Source organism: Dermochelys coriacea, chromosome 5 (assembly GCF_009764565.3).
Source record: "Dermochelys coriacea isolate rDerCor1 chromosome 5, rDerCor1.pri.v4, whole genome shotgun sequence".
NCBI classification, from domain to species: Eukaryota; Metazoa; Chordata; order Testudines; family Dermochelyidae; genus Dermochelys; species Dermochelys coriacea.
The window spans coordinates 101,982,158-101,999,179 of NC_050072.1; the positions used below are offsets into that span (position 1 = coordinate 101,982,158).

A 17,022-nucleotide genomic window follows, 5' to 3' on the forward strand; every position below is an offset into this window, starting at 1 on the left:
TCATAATTTGAAATTATTAGGTCGGTCAACGTCATCAAAATGAATGTGCTGACATTGTTATAACAAACACAGCTGTATGAGGAAGCTAGTCTTTGCTCATACTTTTCAAACTTATTATGCTTTTTCAGGTACAAGTATTTTATCATATATATGCTTCTGAAGTGTGTATTAATGGTTCAATTTCAATTCAGATTTCCAACCAACAACTAAATGGACTTTTTTTTTTTCTAACTAGAAATTTTTTTAAACTAGATCTAGGTGGAAAATGACTAAATTGGCCACACTGCGATGTAACTAATTGACCACTAGGAGGGAATGGGTGAGTTAGGGAGGATGTAGGGAAATCCGTAAGGGGAAATCGAGGCAGGGAGTACCTGGAGCACCAGGCGTGGCCAATAGGGGGTGCTACAGGGCAGCCATGCCCTATGACATGCACACTACCGTTGTGCAAGAGATTCTATATGGTACCACGTTATAAATAACCTCTGAATTTAAGCCATGTCCTGACTCCAAGGATCTTACTTTAATTTGGAAGGCTTGAATGCAGAAAGATAAGAATGAGCTGTGTTACAAGTGGATAGAATTCCACTCACCCAGTGATGAAAGATTAACTGAAAGAAGTATACTAAGAAGGGGAGACTTCAAGGAGGAGATGGAGGGTGCTTACAGCACAGGAGAAGCAAGGCTGTATTTTGTGCCCCAGATCCATAAAGATATGTAGGCTTCTAATTTACATTTAAAATCAGTGCACTTCTTTTGTAAGAATCACATCTGTCCCAGAGGATGGGATTCTTACAAGTGGAGTCTTAGTATAGGAATTATTTTTGTCCCAGAGCACTCTATGCAGTTGATTCTTTTAAATGGAGTGCACTGTGCCTTCGGATCGGGGCCTGCATATTTTATTTATTTATTTTTCACTGTGAATCGTGGACATACCTCTTAACTTATCAAAATGCCAATGAGGCGGATCCTTAGCAGGGAGATGCACTTGTTTAGGATGCGTTTTAGGATGAGTGTGTCAGGCAGCTGGTGTTTGTGTAAAATCTTGTAAAATGAGCAGATTCCAGCTGGAGTCCCTGAGACATAATAAACATGACACCCCAATGGTATTTTTATTGTGTGACTCTTAAAACGAGCTGAAATGCAGTTTAAAATGCAACTCTCTCCCCATCCCCAAGGGACCTGCTACCCTGTATTTGTACATCAACTTCTCTTGGCTTTTTGTGTAATATCTTATTTAGATTGTCTCACTTATCCCCAGCCCTGGAGCCAAGGCAGCATGGACCTGGTCTGCTCAGCGCCCTGGGCCCTGCAGCAGCAGCTGGGCGGGCGGGAAGAAGGGGGAGGAGCTGGGAGGGAGAGGCCGGGGTTTGCTTCGCTTTCTCTCTCCTCCCGGGGAACGTTCCAAAAAGTATCCAGCGTTCTGAAAAAAGTAGCGAATGTTCCAAACCTGCTGCAGCCCGCCCGCCAAAACTCAGCCAACACAGGGGGCAGGAGCTGGTGTGGTCAGTGTTACTCTCGCTGCTGCTGCTGCGGCAAGCGCAGCTTCCAAGTGGGCAAAAGGTGGGGGCAACTGTCTTATTTGGGCCGCATCGCAGCGACTCCTGTTGCAGCAGGAATTGGCTAATACTTGTTAGCCGAACCTCTCTTCTCCCAGCCACACCCCAGCCCCTGAAACATTAACTCCTTCCACCGTCCCTAACTGTGCGGGCGAACCAACCGGTCAGGGACGATGCCCAATGACTCATTCAACAAGCCCTCGGCTTCTTCGGACCATCATGCCCAGGGGGGTAAGATGGGCAGCTTTGGGAAAGCCGCCGTTCTGATGGCTGCTACTACTCCTGCCGGAGGTGGAGGGGGTGCCGGGGTCTTGGCTCAAACCGCCGCCACCGCCGCCTCGGGAAAGAAGTCTCCCCGTCTCCCCAAGTGTGCCCGGTGCAGGAACCACGGCTACTCCTCGCCACTGAAAGGGCACAAGAGGTTCTGCATGTGGAGGGACTGTCAGTGTAAAAAATGCAGCCTGATCGCAGAGCGGCAGCGGGTGATGGCAGCCCAGGTGAGCTGGGGATAAAGGGGGACCAGGCCTCCTCGATTGAATCAAAAAAGGGGCCAAGGGTGGTGGAATGTGTCTTTCCTAGCACCTGTCTGAAACGCAGATACTTGACAGGCACACGAAGCTCCCTGCGGTGCAGAGAGAGGGGTTTAAAAGCTCTTATTTCAGGTTGTCACTCATGTGCACAATAAGAATTCCCCCACGGATGCAGGTTCTGCTCGACTGCTGTCACTGGAAAAGCTCTTGCAAAAATATACACCCTGCTCCCCAAAGCCTCTTTTCCCTCAAATCTCCTCCAGTGTCTCCATGTTTTCCTCTAGACCCACTAGGCTGAAGTTCTGCTTTGCAGATGGCACATCTCTTACTACTCCACACCTTCGGTTAAAACAGAGACTTGGGGAATTCAGTCCACCCTGTACCTACTCCCAGCCTTTGATTATTTGTCATTATATGGTTTCCATCTCACACAACTACTAAAATACATTCTTGTTTACAAATAAATTTCATAAAACCTTTAAAACCTACCTAGAGGCCTGCTAAACCTTTTATTCATCTAAATTATCGGCAACATGTCATTCCCTTCAGATGTTTTGGATAGTGTCCAGAAAAGCATATGTGCAGTCTGTCCTCGTGTGTTTTGCTGGTTTCTGTATTTATAAACTGCTCAGAGTATGTTTTGCAAAGACCTTCCAAAGACATTAAATAAGTGCCCACAGATATTTGCTTAAGTCTACCGTTGTAGTTTGACGGAGAATTGTTAACTTTGTAAGTAGAGTTGAATAGCTGCATTTCACAGATGTGAAGATAATAATACATACCAGGTTTTCTAGATGAATGGAAATGAATTCAGTCAGGTTTTACAAAACTAGAGTTTAACGCATGCTTGTTTTTCCCTTTTGCAATCAACAACCTAAACTTGTAACCTAAATCTACAACAGAAAAAGGAAAAATCTTTTGAAGAGCATGCGGGTCTGTTTGAATTAAAACACCCCCCCCCATAAAGTCACACTGGAGCCATGAAACATTTGTGTTTTAGAATTGGCAAAGAAACTGAAACAGAAATATTTAAAAAACAGATTCTTGTCACACACTGTTTCTTTCCTGCTAACAAATGACCACATATTTCCTCACCAGTTTGATATGTATATTTAATTTACCTTATGTAAGCAAATAGTTACTTGTTTTCAAACTGTAAAATATTGATCTAACTGGATGGAAGCATCTGAACTCATTAAAGGGACATAAAAGGACCACATATTTTACTGGCTCCTGATACAGATATAGATTCAAGATTTGGGAGTTTAACCTGTGTTGTTTGCAGAAGCTGGTCCAATATGGTATTTTTATGAAATGTAATTGGGTTTTTTATATCTACTATCATACATATTTTGTTTAATCCTCTAACCAATGTAATGAATCAAAGAGTAAAACATGATTCTCTTAATAGGAAAACAATCACCTCAAGAAAAAAAATTCTTTAAATTTTGGAATTACAGTATGCAAAAGGAAAGAACAAAATGATTGGATTTTTTTTAATCTGAATAAAAATGCTTTACTTTGCTGTTATCTCCAGATAATGTGGTCTTGAAGAGCATCCTGTATTGAGTAAATGAATGTGAATGCTTTTCTTTATAAATTGGTATGACATTTTGACACTTTACTTACAGCAGTATTCAGAAGTGGTTTTAGTAAGTAGCGGATAACTAATATAGCAGATTTTTAATAATTTGTGAATGTATTTCCATTGCAAAAATGAGTAAAAATAAAGCATGTTTATAAAGTTTAAATTCGATTAAGACATTCAAGATGCAAGATTTCCAATGAAAATTTTTGGTGATGCATTTTCTATTGTCAAATACAACTTCACTTACCCTACATGGATATTTTTTTGAAAAATCCTCATGTAAGATCAGCTAATTTTCATATTTTTGTAGGTAACTGTTTAAGTTAATTATCTTAAAAATAATTGGGGGTCTGATCAACTTAATAAATGGTGGAAGCAGAATTGAGTTGTAGTTTTCCAGTTTGACATGCTTATTTTTTCTGATGTTTTCTGTGTTTTTAGGTGTACTATGGTTCATTTCTAAGAGTAAAAAATATTTTTAGTGGTGCTTTAAAAACATGTTTCCCTTGAATTATCTGTTTAAAAAATATTGGCCATTCAATGTCTTATGATCTTGAGTTGCGCTAGTTTTAAACTTAAAACTGGAAACTAATAATTGGTGCTGGTAGTTTGCACCCCCTGGCTTGAAGGGGTTTCCATTATATACAGGATTTACAGGTTGGTTCAATGGCTCTCAGCATGCCGACTATAAAAATTGTTCCAGCACCAATGAAATTAATAGCAACTAATAGTTCAAGCTTGGTCCAGTCCTGCATGGGAGTAACTTTACCCACTTAAGTAGTCCCATTGAAATCTCAGTTATACATGTAAATGTTTGCAGGATTGGATCCATATGAATCCAATTCAGCAAACCCATGCTTATGTGAGTAATTCTGTGTTTATAAGGGCTTCTTGGATGAGAAAGATTGTGTGGCTTTGAGATGCAACAGCCTGTCTTGCATTCCGTACTTGTGCAATTTTACTAGAATAAATTATTTGCAGTCATTAGATGTGCTTATGTGAGTAAATGTTGCAGGACTGAAACCTATGGATTCAATTCTGCAAGTGATTGTCTCTCAGAACTTCCAGAATCCAAATTAACTATAATTCCCATGTTCTGTGACTGAAGTGTGTGGCTGGTTGACATATTTTTAAAACCTTGCAGTGCTGGGGTCAAGTCCCATCCCAGTCCCTGTTCTTGGACCGAGTCATGTATTCTCATTTCCCCCAAATATTGTTGGTTTTAGGAGGTCTTACTTAGAATACTACAGTGATTATTTTGGAAAAATTATAGGTGCTTTTTTACCTCAGTGGACATAATACACAGAGATCCTGTTGTGACACCCTGTGAAAAAGAACCATTTGAAATTGTAAAAGTATCAGTAAAAGTATCAGATTCTCTACAGATTGTTCTCATGCTGGTAGGTAGCTTCCATAATATGATTAACTCCTCTCTGCACATAGGCCTAGATCCCCAAAGGTATTTAAGCTCTTGAGTTTCTTCCTACCACCTGGTGTTGATCTCAACCCTAGACTTCATTGTGCCTTATTTTGGATTGCTGTCCTTACCTAACCCAGAGCTTCCTGGAAGTGCTGAATGTTCCCATGCATCATTTCAGTTGAATTTTTTTTATGTATAGGAGTTAAGATCCTTAAAATCTTCACTTACCACTCCCAATATATTTTGCAATGACCCATTTCCAGCAGGTGGAATCTTCTAGCACCATTCAGCTGATAGGTTGCTGCTAGATTTTGCAAATGAAATTCCAAGAGTTTTTGTTGGAAGATGTTTTTGTTACAAGAACCATTATTAAAAATGCTACTTTTTGGGGGTACAGCATCATTACAAAAGTAAAGAAAAATAATACTGTTCAATATACTGTAGTATTGAGGGAAAGGGAGGGTCTAGGTAAATTATACGGTGACATCTCAAAAACTGTGCTCCAAAAAATAAATGGTCACCTTTTGTAAGTTTGAGGGTGATTTCCACAATTCAAATGCAAACATGGACCAAACTGCCACCTATATGGGAAATCACAGCATAGGGGATTATAAACTCTGATGCCATGTCTGTGCTAGCCAAATGACTCATTAGTGACAATGGGTGTTAACCATGGGTGCAGCTAACCACTGTTTAGCTACCACTGCAGACAAGGAGAAATGGTGCTGAGAACTGCAGCACAATGGTTTTCCCCCAGGGATAGACTTACCCCTGGTTGTCTGCCAGCGGGTTCATCAACTCGTCTAGATGTTTACCTACTTTTACAACAAGCTACATAAAAAGCTGTAGCGAAGTCAGTACAAACTAAAATTTCATACAATCACTTGTTTATACTGCTCTATATACTATACACTGAAATGTAAGTACAATATTTATATTCCAATGGATTTATTTTATAATTCAATGGTAAAAATGAGACAATCAGCCATTTTTCAGGAATAGTGTGCTGTGACACTTTTTTGTATTTTTATATCTGATTTTGTAAGCAAGTAGTTTTTAAGTGAGGTGAACCTTGGGGTAGGCAAGACAAATCAGATTCCCGAAAGGTGTACAGTAGTCTGGAAAGGTCGAGAGCCACTGCTGTAGCGGGATGTGTGGATGACCTCTCTTTCTGAAGTGGTGCTGAACATGGTTGGTTTGTACCTACACTTGTAAAAGCTGTTTTTGGTGCTGGTTGTGACATTTGTTGTCAGCAACAGGTTGTCTACATGAGCAAAACAAGGGTATTGTTTGCTAGCTCAGAGTTTCCTCTGGTTGTGTGTATGGGTAGGATTGCTGTAGAATGAAGGGGAAGTTCAGACCACAGAACCCATGGATCTGGGGTTCATTTATATGGGACACGTGTGTCTTGTTCAATGGTCCTCATATTCTCATGGGTTTGGTGACTGCTCTTGCCCTGCTTTCCTCCTGTGTGCTATGAAAACTTGCCTGAGGGGGATTCTGAGGCAGAAGCCTGCAGGGCAACCCAAGATCACTACTCCTCTCGGCACTGGCCTCCATGGATCTCCTGAGATCTTCAGACTTGCCATTTCTTGTGGGGCCATAGCCATCACCCTGATGAAAAGCTGCTACAGCTACATGCAAGTGGGAGCTTTCAGAATTTCCTGCCCCTCTGAGGCTATGTATGAACACAGGAGATTATCTGTCCCCTTTGCCCAGATCCACAGCAAGTAGAAATAAAATAACAGCCAGATATCTTTGAAAAATCTTCTTCCTGGCTTTGCCCGAGCGTGACCGTATCACGCTGACCCTGGCTAGAATCTTTGACAAGAATGGTGTGATTTTAGCCAGTACTAAGTATTTAATTCCTGTGCCCCTGCTGAATACAGAAGACATATTTGTTTATGGCTGTAGCATTTTACAAGAGTGTTTCATCTTACTGATGTAACCTAACTGAAGTTTGCATGGCTATAAATGAAGGTAAATTTTGACCTATGTTGTTTCATAGCATCTTTTTCTTTTATTCCCCTCAGAATGTTATTTCCCCCTTTCACGTCCTGATATTAATAGCCATGAGTTGTTGGAATGTGTTGTATGCCCCTTAGTTTGGGACCAGTGGATAATTTCCCTTGTTCAATGTAATCATTGTCTAACAAGAGAGTAGACACAAAATAGTTGTTCTTGTTTCCAGGTTGCATTGAGAAGGCAGCAGGCCCAAGAAGAAGAGCTGGGGATCAGCCATCCCATCCCTCTGCCAAGTGCCCCGGAGCTCTTCGTTAAGAAGGAAAACAATGGTGGCAGCTCCTGTTTATTGTTGGAAAACAGCAGCCCGACACATTCAACAAACACAGCAACTACAGCATCCACCACCCCATCAGGTAAGGGAATGGTGGTGGGGAAGAGAGAGGGGGGTTCTGGTCACTCTAATGAAGAGAGCTGGTTTCAGAGAGATGCTGGTTTTTGTTTTTCATGCTTGTTATAGCTGCAGTGACAGGTCTGCTGTGTGTTTCCTTCTCTTTTCTTTCCCACAGAGCAACACTGTTGTAGAAAAAATCTGACAGAAAAGGTGTGTGTGGGGGGAAAGGGGATTCAGCAAGCAATTTTTCATATTTTTTTCTTTTTTAAAAAACATGTGGAAATCAAAATGGAAAATTTCAGAAACTGTCAGCCAGCTCTTCTACTGTGTATATGTGTAGGCATGAAACAAGTCTGCAAACTGAATGCAATCATTTCCATTCATATCTGGGATTTAAAAGAGTTCTCTCAATGCCATTGTGGCTGAAAATGAAGCCCCTTGGGCGACATCCACAGCTGATATAAATCATCATAGTTCCCTTGGTGTCAGTGGGGCAATGCTGATTTACACCAGCTGATGATCTGATGCTTTGACTTTACAAAATCTCACATAATTAGATCTCACATAACAATTGGTCATAACCAAAAGTGAAACCAGCTTCACCGACTTCCATTGTCCCAACTGAGAGAGATGAAAAAGCAAACGAACACGGTGAGAAGGAAACTGGATTTTCGTTTAGGTTTAGTAACCAAGGGGATGTTAGTAATATAGGTAAAGCAATTCGTTAAAAATCTGTTTGTGAAGTGGACATTGTCCCACTAGCTAACTAAAAATCACCCCTGGCCAGGGTGCTTGTGTATGTCAGCTAGCCGGCACCATTGCCCGCTCCAGTACATTTAGAGCTTAATTCCTGCACCTGCCAAATGGAATTGCTATATCCCATGTTGACCAGGCAACCCCTCTGGGTCCAATCCCTGTACACACAGAAGGGCAGTTCCATGATTTCCGTGTGTTAAGAGGGTATTGTTTTGGGTTGTGTTTAGAAAAATTCCTTGTTGGAATTAACAAGTCAGATTTTGTTTTCATTCAGACAATCCTGTTAGGACTCACGTCAACCAAAGATGATCTTTTCATAAAAAGAAATATATTTGGAACACTGGGTTTTGTTTGTGGTGGAGAAGGCTGGTTAAGGATTAGAACAGCTTGTAAAATCACTTACAGAGATTGAGGTTAATTCAGACAAAAGAGGGGGAAAACTTACTCAGATAAATTCAAAATATAAGATTACATTGCAATCAGTGAAACACTCAGAAACTTCAGTTGGATATACAATGGAGTATTTAACCTACTCAGTTTTTACTACAGTAAAAATGTGCATTCAACACCCTTGGCAATATTATAAAAATAGATCCATAAAAAGATCCGAGGAGAATTTTATGCTGGACTGAAAAACATAAAATATAAATATTGCCAATTTAAAAATCTTAAAAAATATTTTTAAAATGTCAGTAAAGGACTAATTTATTATAAACATCTTTCAGGCCATTATTTTTTTAAGCGGAGTGTCTTTGTCAGTGTGTCAGATAATTACGTTCTTCAACGTAATAGCTCCGTGTTCTTCTTTAGCATTTTAATAAATAGCACCATGTAGGCAGCAGCATTGATAATATTGTGCTTAGACCTTTGAAAAGTAGATGCGTTTCCAACAAAAGACAAAATAGGGGTCAGCATTCCTTTGCCAGAAATGAATTCAGAAATCATGTACGGCATCTGGGGATGAAAAATTTGCCTGAGATTTTCAAAAATAGGAGCCTATGTCCATATTTAGGCACCTAAATAAAGCCCTGATCCTATAAACACTGACACATATCCATAACTTCAAACACATGCATGGTCACATTAGTGAACTCCTAGCCCAGTTGAAGTTCTGCCATTGACTGCAGTGACGTACTGTTTTCACCATTGACTTTGATGTGACTACTCATGTCCTTCAAGTTAAGGGTGCACATAAATATTTGCAGGAGCGAGGCCCGAGTGGCCTGATTTCCAGCATCGTGCACCTGGCTACTTCTACAGAAGTCGCTGTTCAGCACCTTTGGAAATTAGGCTTCTTAGCTGCCCAAATCGACATTTATGGACCTAACTTGGTCTTTAGTTATGTTGTGTGTGAACGTTTTCTTCCCTAGATACAAGTACCGAGGTACACGGGTATATATGTCTATATTAACATATATAGATTAAACTTCCTTTGCAGGGGATCTTTATATGGTTAAGATGATGCCAGCCCTAGTATGAGAGCTGCAGAGAATCTTTCCCTTTGCAATCCAGGGTGTTCTCAGGTATCCTGCACTTGTGTTTAACCTGTTTTTAATGTTACTCTCAAGCGAGAGTTTAATAAGTCACCTGATTTGGAGACAAAATGAGTGGATTGTGCGTTAATGGAATGAGGGGACATTGGGGGCGTGGAAAAGCAAGACAAAGGGGGCGGCAGTAAGGAAAAACTCCACTTTTAAAGTGTAGGAATCCGATTTTGGTGACCATCCATATCATGAAAGACCCAAAGCCTTCAAACGTGCCATGTGAATGAAACATAATGATGGCTTATGGTGAATCTGGTATGTACTTGGGCGGCCACACTGCTATTTTTAGTGCACTAGCTTGCAGAGAGCTAGCACATGTCTGTCCACCCACACTGGGAAGCTCTGTTCCAGCTGTGGTGTAGACATACCCTAAGAAAGATAGCAGGCCCTGCCTCACTCTCATGAAAAGGAACTGCCAGGGTTGAATAGGGCTGGTTCATAGCAGCCTGGCGAGTGGGCCCTATTTTGGAAGTGGTGTTGTTGTGCCCCAGAGTCTAAACTTTCACTGAAAATAAAAATGAAGTCCTTAGCTCTGACAGTTGAAAAGATAACCTTCCAAATATGAATGGAATATAATTGATGGAGCGGTGCATGCCTGACTCTGCAGGCAGCCTGAGCTCAGAATTCTGAACTGCTCCCCTTCATCTCCTTGGCATTAGGGAGGGAGATTGCAGGATGACCCTTCCCCAAGGAATGTGTGGGGAGGAGAGAGAGGTTGGTCAAAGAAAGGAGCAGAGATAGAGGAGATGGCCCAACACACCACTGCATACAGCCCTTCCCTGAGGACAAAAGCCCTGTTAGTGCCCCACTGTGCTAGGTGCTGTACAAACATATAGTAAAAGTTAGTCCCTGGCCACTCTATATAGACGAGACAGACAAAGGATGGAAGGGGCAACAGAAACATAGCGTGGGGAAGTGACTTGCCCAAGGAAAGATCATACAGTAGGTCAGTGTCAGAGATAGGGTTAGAAGCCAGGTTTGCTGAGTGCAGTCCTGTGCCCTCTCCACTGGATCACGCTTCCTGATCTTTCACAGGGCCTTTTTTGGGTGTAGATGCAGCTCTTTGGAAAACAACCATCTACAGTAGTAGTCAATGCTCACTGAGTCAAACTGTGCCCTGAGCTGGAGGCAGACTGCTTTCACTGCCACCCAGGAGAACCATGCAGACACCCAGGAGGACTCCTGTGAGGACAAATCTCTCTCTGTCTAACATTAGTATATAGTACACAGGAGGTCATAAAAAGAAAAGGAGTACTTGTGGCACCTTAGAGACTAACAAATCTATTTGAGCATAAGCTTTCGTGAGCTACAGCTCTGATGCATCCGATGAAGTGAGCTGTAGCTCCTGAAAGCTTATGCTCAAATAAATGTGTTAGTCTCTAAGGTGCCACAAGTACTCTTTTTCTTTTTGCGAATACAGACTAACACAGCTGCTACTCTGAAAGGAGGGCATAGTGACCGTTATTAATTCTATTCCTTATGCAAGCTGTTGGCTTTAAAGGCTTAGTAGTTTTTCTTTTGAACTTCATCAGACTGCACATCGTTTGTGTGTGAAGGAGTCACACAAATCAGATAGGGTTCCGGGGAGAGAGGGACTTTCCTCATTGTATCCATTTTATTGGCAGTCAGAAATATTATGACACCTTGAGAAACCAGAGACAATTTTTCAGACCTCTTGCGACACACCGTTTTTGGAAAAGAGGCAGAATGAGGCGTACTGGCACTAGAACAGTAGCTTGCCCATATACCGTTTCAGTCTTGGTGACAGTGTTTAGTTTGAAAGGTGCTTATTATCTTCCAGAATCAAAAAGAAAAGAAACATGGGAGTTTGCAGGATAGTCAGCAGGAATAGCATGGGAGCAAATGAAACAGTTTGGACAGGACAGATACAGAACTTCTGTAAGCAGATCTCATTGTTACTGAGCAATTTTCCTGAAAAAGTATCATCTGGTTTAACTGTAGTGCACAGATATTGTAATGCTCAGTAAAAAGCCAGGATTCAGGAGCATTTAGAGCAACAGTGAGTTCCTCGTGTTTTGTTTTGTTAATTAAGTGTAGTGGGCAAAATTCAGAGATGAGTCTTAGGGGAGACTGAGCTGATGTGATTGTACGTTTCAAATGGCCTTTCTTTTAGTCCCAGAGTCATCCCCACAAATGTGATGTCCCTGCACTTCTTTGGTTTACATCAGAAATGCAGAGCCATGAAATGAAGGTTGCAGAGAGAGCCGCTCACATGAAAGGAAGGAATCTGCCATCATTTTCATGGAAGAAATGTAATAATTTGTGTCCTCATTTTGCGGTTTTGTCACACATTATGCCTTGGCAATTTGGGAGGTATGGGCGTAACATACACATTGAGGAGACCAGAAGATGCTGTAGGATACTTCAACTTTCTGGGTCTCCCCCATGTGATGCAATTGAGACTCGCCAAGACTTAGCATACTAAAGCTCGACCAACTTATCACCAGGCAGCTTTACACATTGTGGGCTTCTTCTCTCTGTTAGGTTTCCTACAACCTTAATCAGGGCATCATTTCTTTGCCTCCATAGTGACACTGGTTCTGATCAAGTTAAATGTACCATTATTAGCACTTAGTAATCCATTTCCAGGGTCGAGCGCATCTAGCTCAGTGGTCCCCAGTCCTGATTAGGGGCATCTGGGTGCCACTCGGATATAAATATTTAAAAGTACTACATTTTCATTTCAGATAGAACATAGGTTTAACAAAATCTGTAATCTTGCCAGTATATAGGCGAAAAGGTCCAGAAGAAATACAGAACCGACACTTTGTTAATGTCACTGGACGAAAAAAATTGAAGGTTTAGTTCATTGTTATTTTTCCTTTTGATACATTTATCATGAATGATGGAAACAAAGGTGTTTTCTTCATATTTCACTAGGTAGGACCTCCCTTTATTAAGAGACTGCTGGTGGACTGGCATGGTTTATCTACATATGGTTAGGTAGTTACGTGGTTATTGGTCCACTGGCAAAGTAGCATTTAAGTGTTTACAAGTAGAGCCTTGAAGATCCGCGGATATCTGCTTTATAGCCGCAGATATCCGCATCCGTGTTTGTGGATATCTGCAGACCATTTTTGTGGATTGTGGATCAGATGTGGATACAAATTTTGTATCTAGAGCCCTGCAAATCTGTGGATATCCGCTTTATATCCACAGACCATTTTTGTGGCTTGCAGATTGGACGCGGATACAAATGTTGTATCTACTCAGGGCTCTATTTACAAGTACGCAATGTTTTGCAAATGGTGCATAGAAACTTCTTTAGTAAATGTTTTCAGTTAGAAAACATTGAAATACTTTGTTTTAGGCTGCCAATTGCAAAGGAGCCTATGGCTGTTATGTGCGTAACTCTCACTGGAATTCATTGGGATTTGGGCACCCAAGCCCAGATCCTCGAAGGAATTTAGGTCCCTAACTCCCACTGAAATCTGGGCCTTAAGTCTCTTAGGACTCTTTGAAAATCTCCGCTTTACCCTTTAATTTCCTCTTTTCCTTCTTTTCTGTTAGTCTTTCACTATGTTCATGCTTAAACAAGAGGGTGTGTCGGGGTATGGAGGAGCAGGTTCTTATGCCCCTGTATGGGTACCCAGTCCAGTCACAATCTAGCTCTAAAACAAAGGAAAATGTAGGCAACAGTTATTACTGATGAGCTATTAGATTGTGAGAGAGTCTCCCAAGGGAACTGGAAAAAGCCCCATTGCTTGGGTAATTTTCGAACTGGACTGGACAAAGACCCTTGGAAAAATATGGAAATGGACAATCCTGCACTGTCAGGCATGTGGGCTAAAGAACCTGCCAATAATAGGTCTTTCCTATTTCTGATTTCTATAATTCAGTACTGGATTTGTAGGCGGTATTGGACAGTGGAATGGATGTGACCTCACAATGCACAGCCATTGCAACAATGGAAAGTCTTCTGCTTGCTATGAGTTCTCTCTATACAAGGGATACCTCTTGTCGAGCAAGTGAGATACTACTGCTTCTCTCTTTGTTGCTTTGGTATAGCCATATTTAGGAATGCTGCAGAGACTTCTGAGCATCTCATTATAAAAAGGGTATAGATAAATCTGAGAGAATCAAGAGAAGGGTGGCAGACATGATGTACGGCTTGTCGAAAAGGAGACTAAGGGTGGATATTACAGTCTATAAATATCTGAGCAGTAATAATATGAAGGAGGGGGAGTGATTATTTAGAGTACTTGAGACCGCATAACAAGGAGCAATGGCTTGAAACTGAAAAAAGGAAAAAAATTAAATTAGACAGTAGACACTTTTTTTCCTACCTGGAAGTGCAGTTAGGCAATAGAATGACCTGCCTAAGGACAAGGAAGTAAGTGAAGCATCGTAAGCATAGGCAGCTAGTTATACAGGCCCGTGGAGCCCGTGCTCCACCAATATTGAGGAACGTGGGCCCGGCTTCACCAATGTTTGGGCTTATATTTTCAGAGTCGTCCTGTCCATAGGATGGACCGGGGCAACCGCCCCGGGCCCTGTGCTTTGGGGGGCCCTGTGCTTCAGGGGCACACTGGGTCCAGGGCAGCCTGGGGGGCCCGGTGCTGGCAGCCATGGGCGACCTGGCCCCAGCCTGCCCTGCCCTGCTCTGCCTCTTTCTGTCCCTGCTCCGCCCCTGCCCCATTCCACCCCTTCCCCCAAGTCCCCGCTCTGCCTCTTCCTGACCCTGCTCCATCCCCATTCCACCCCTTCCGCCAAACCCCAGCCCTGCCTCTTTCTGGCTTCTGCCCCCGAGTGATATTGGGAGCCAGTGGAGTGGGGCAGAGCGGGGCGGGATGGGGCTGGGTCGGTTGCTGCTGCCGGCTCCAGGCCCCCCACGAACCCTCCCAGGCCGGCCTGGACCCTGCATCCTCCTGAAGCACAGGCCCCCACAAAGAGGGGGCCCAGGGTAGTTGCCCTGGTCTGTCCTATGGTCGGGACGGCTCTGCTTGGATGCACCAAAAAATTATACAAACCTGGCGCCCATGATCGTAAGAGGTGTTTAGGACAGAGGTGGGCAAACTGCGGCTGGCGGACCATATCCTGCCCGTGGGCCCATCCTGCCCGGCCCCTGAGCTCCCAGCCAGGGAGGTTCACCCCTGGCCCCTCCCTGCTTTTCCCCCTGCCCCGCAGTCACGCCGCTGCACGGACAGTGCTCTGGGTGGCGGGGCGGCGTGTTCCTGCAGGGCAGTGCAGCAGTGTGTCCGGCTCTGGCCGGGCGGCCCGACTGTCAGACATGCTGCTCTGAGCAGCATGGTAAGGGGGCCGGGGCCAGGGGGTTGGATAAGGGGCAGAGGGTTCCGGAGGGCAGTTAGGGGACAGGGAACAGGGGTTTGATAAGCGTGGGAGTCCTGGGGGGGCCTGTCAGGGGGCGGGGGTTTGGATAGGGGGCGGTGCAGTCAGGGAGTGGGAGTCCCAGGGGGGCCTGTCAGGGGGCAGTGGGTCCCGGGAAGGGGGCAGTCGGGACAAGGAGCGGGGTGGGGGGGTGTTGGATGGGTTGGGAGTTCTGAGGGAGATAGATAGTCAGGGGGCGGGAAGTGGGAGGAGGCGGATAGGAGGCGGGGGTCAGGCTGTTTGGGGAGACGCAGCCTTCCCTACCCGGGCCTCCATACAGATTTGCGCATATATATATATATATATATCCTCCCTCCCCTAAATCCTGAAGTATCACATATGCTTGCTTAAGGCCCAGACAACATTGTGGAAATACTAATGCAGCAGAACTATAGCAAGACTGAAATTGTCCAAGTGGAAATCTTTGGGTGAAATGTTCATGACTTTCTTTTCCAGTTTTCAACTTGCTTGAACATTTCTGATGAAATTTCAAAACTTTTTGAAAAACTAGTTAAACAATGTGGGGGAGATAGAGGGGAGGAAGGTCGCTAAAAACTGTTTTCCCACCAACTCCAGAGAAGAGCTTGTTAAGGGGATTCTTCTCCCTGATGCATATGCTGGGGAGAGCTCTCTGCATTGCCATATGGAAATGGAGGAGGAGCCAGTGGGTTTGTACACAGTGTGAATGCACTAGGGCCATTCTTCTCATTGGTGGGAACAGCAAGCTGCATCTGCCGCTATGCCTCTAAATCTTGCTCTCATTGGCCAGGGGCTGGATAAGTGTGTTTGGAGTACCCAAGGCACATCTAGTGCTGAGGCTCTTTTCCCTGGGTCCTGCTATACTACAGAAGTTTCCTTTTACTACGGCTTTCTTTGATTAATACAGGGGGGAAATGCTGATAAATGATTTCCTTGTTTTTTTCAGAACATTATGAATCCTCTTTTACTTGGCCTTCTCTGAGTCTGCAGCACCTTTTGGATCAGCGTTTCTGACATATAGTGAGATTTTCAAAGGCACAGATGAGAGAGATCCTCAGCTGGGGTAAGCTGTCATAGTGGTCCATTGATTTCAATGGTGACAATTTACACCAGCAAAGGATGTGCCCTAGGTGTCTGGCTCCTGTTGAAAGCCAGTGGGAGTTGGTTGCCTGTCTGTGCTTTCATAGTAGCAGCCGTGTTAGTCTGTATTCGCAAAAAGAAAAGGAGTACTTGTGGCACCTTAGAGACTAACAAATTTATTAGAGCATAAGCTTTGCATCCGATGAAGTGAGCTGTAGCTCACGAAAGCTTATGCTCTAATAAATTTGTTAGTCTCTAAGGTGCCACAAGTACTCCCTTTCTTTTTGTCTGTGCTTTGTGCCTCTGAAAATTGCCCCCAGAATCTGATATTGGTAGTAGATCTGCATCCGAATTTGAGGGGTTACCTGTTCCTGGCATATGTTATAAACACTGAGACAAAGAATTTTGGTCCATTATGATTTTTTATATAGGGACACTGTATTATTAATCTTTCTGTGCCTAACTGCTTGTTCCTTCCCGTGCCCTTGAAATTTTTCCTATTATTTATCTGAATGTGTGGTGTTTTGCTAATTTTTTTTTTTTTTTTTTTTAGAAAATACAAGATTCAAAGTGGAGACTGAAAGATTATTGCACACTTTCTTAATTAAATCCTGGCACTGTCCCATTTGTTTCTTTGTCCCATATTTTATACCGCACAAGTCCTGGTTCTTTCTGTTTACTTTTTGACAGTCCTTCCTTATTTATAGGGCCCTACCAAATTCACAGACTATGAAATCTGGTCTCCCCCTGTAAAAAATCTGCTCTTTTGTGTACTTTTACCCTATACTATACAGATATCACGGGGGAAACCAGCATTTCTCAAATTGGGGGTCCTGATCCAAAAGGGAGTTGCAGGGGGGG

The 17,022-nt window shown here is 43.1% G+C and overlaps 1 protein-coding gene across 1 annotated transcript in view; it reads left to right on the top strand.

The window, feature by feature from the left end:
• Nucleotides 1–1,495: 1,495 nt before the first annotated feature.
• Nucleotides 1,496–17,022, top strand: part of DMRT1 (doublesex and mab-3 related transcription factor 1) — a 91,441-nt gene continuing 75,914 nt past the window's right edge. The window contains exons 1-2 of the mRNA XM_038402555.2: nt 1,496–2,056; nt 7,289–7,475. Coding sequence (XP_038258483.1) covers nt 1,733–2,056; nt 7,289–7,475 — 511 coding nt within the window. The 5' untranslated portion in view covers nt 1,496–1,732. The remainder of the gene's footprint in view (nt 2,057–7,288; nt 7,476–17,022) is intronic.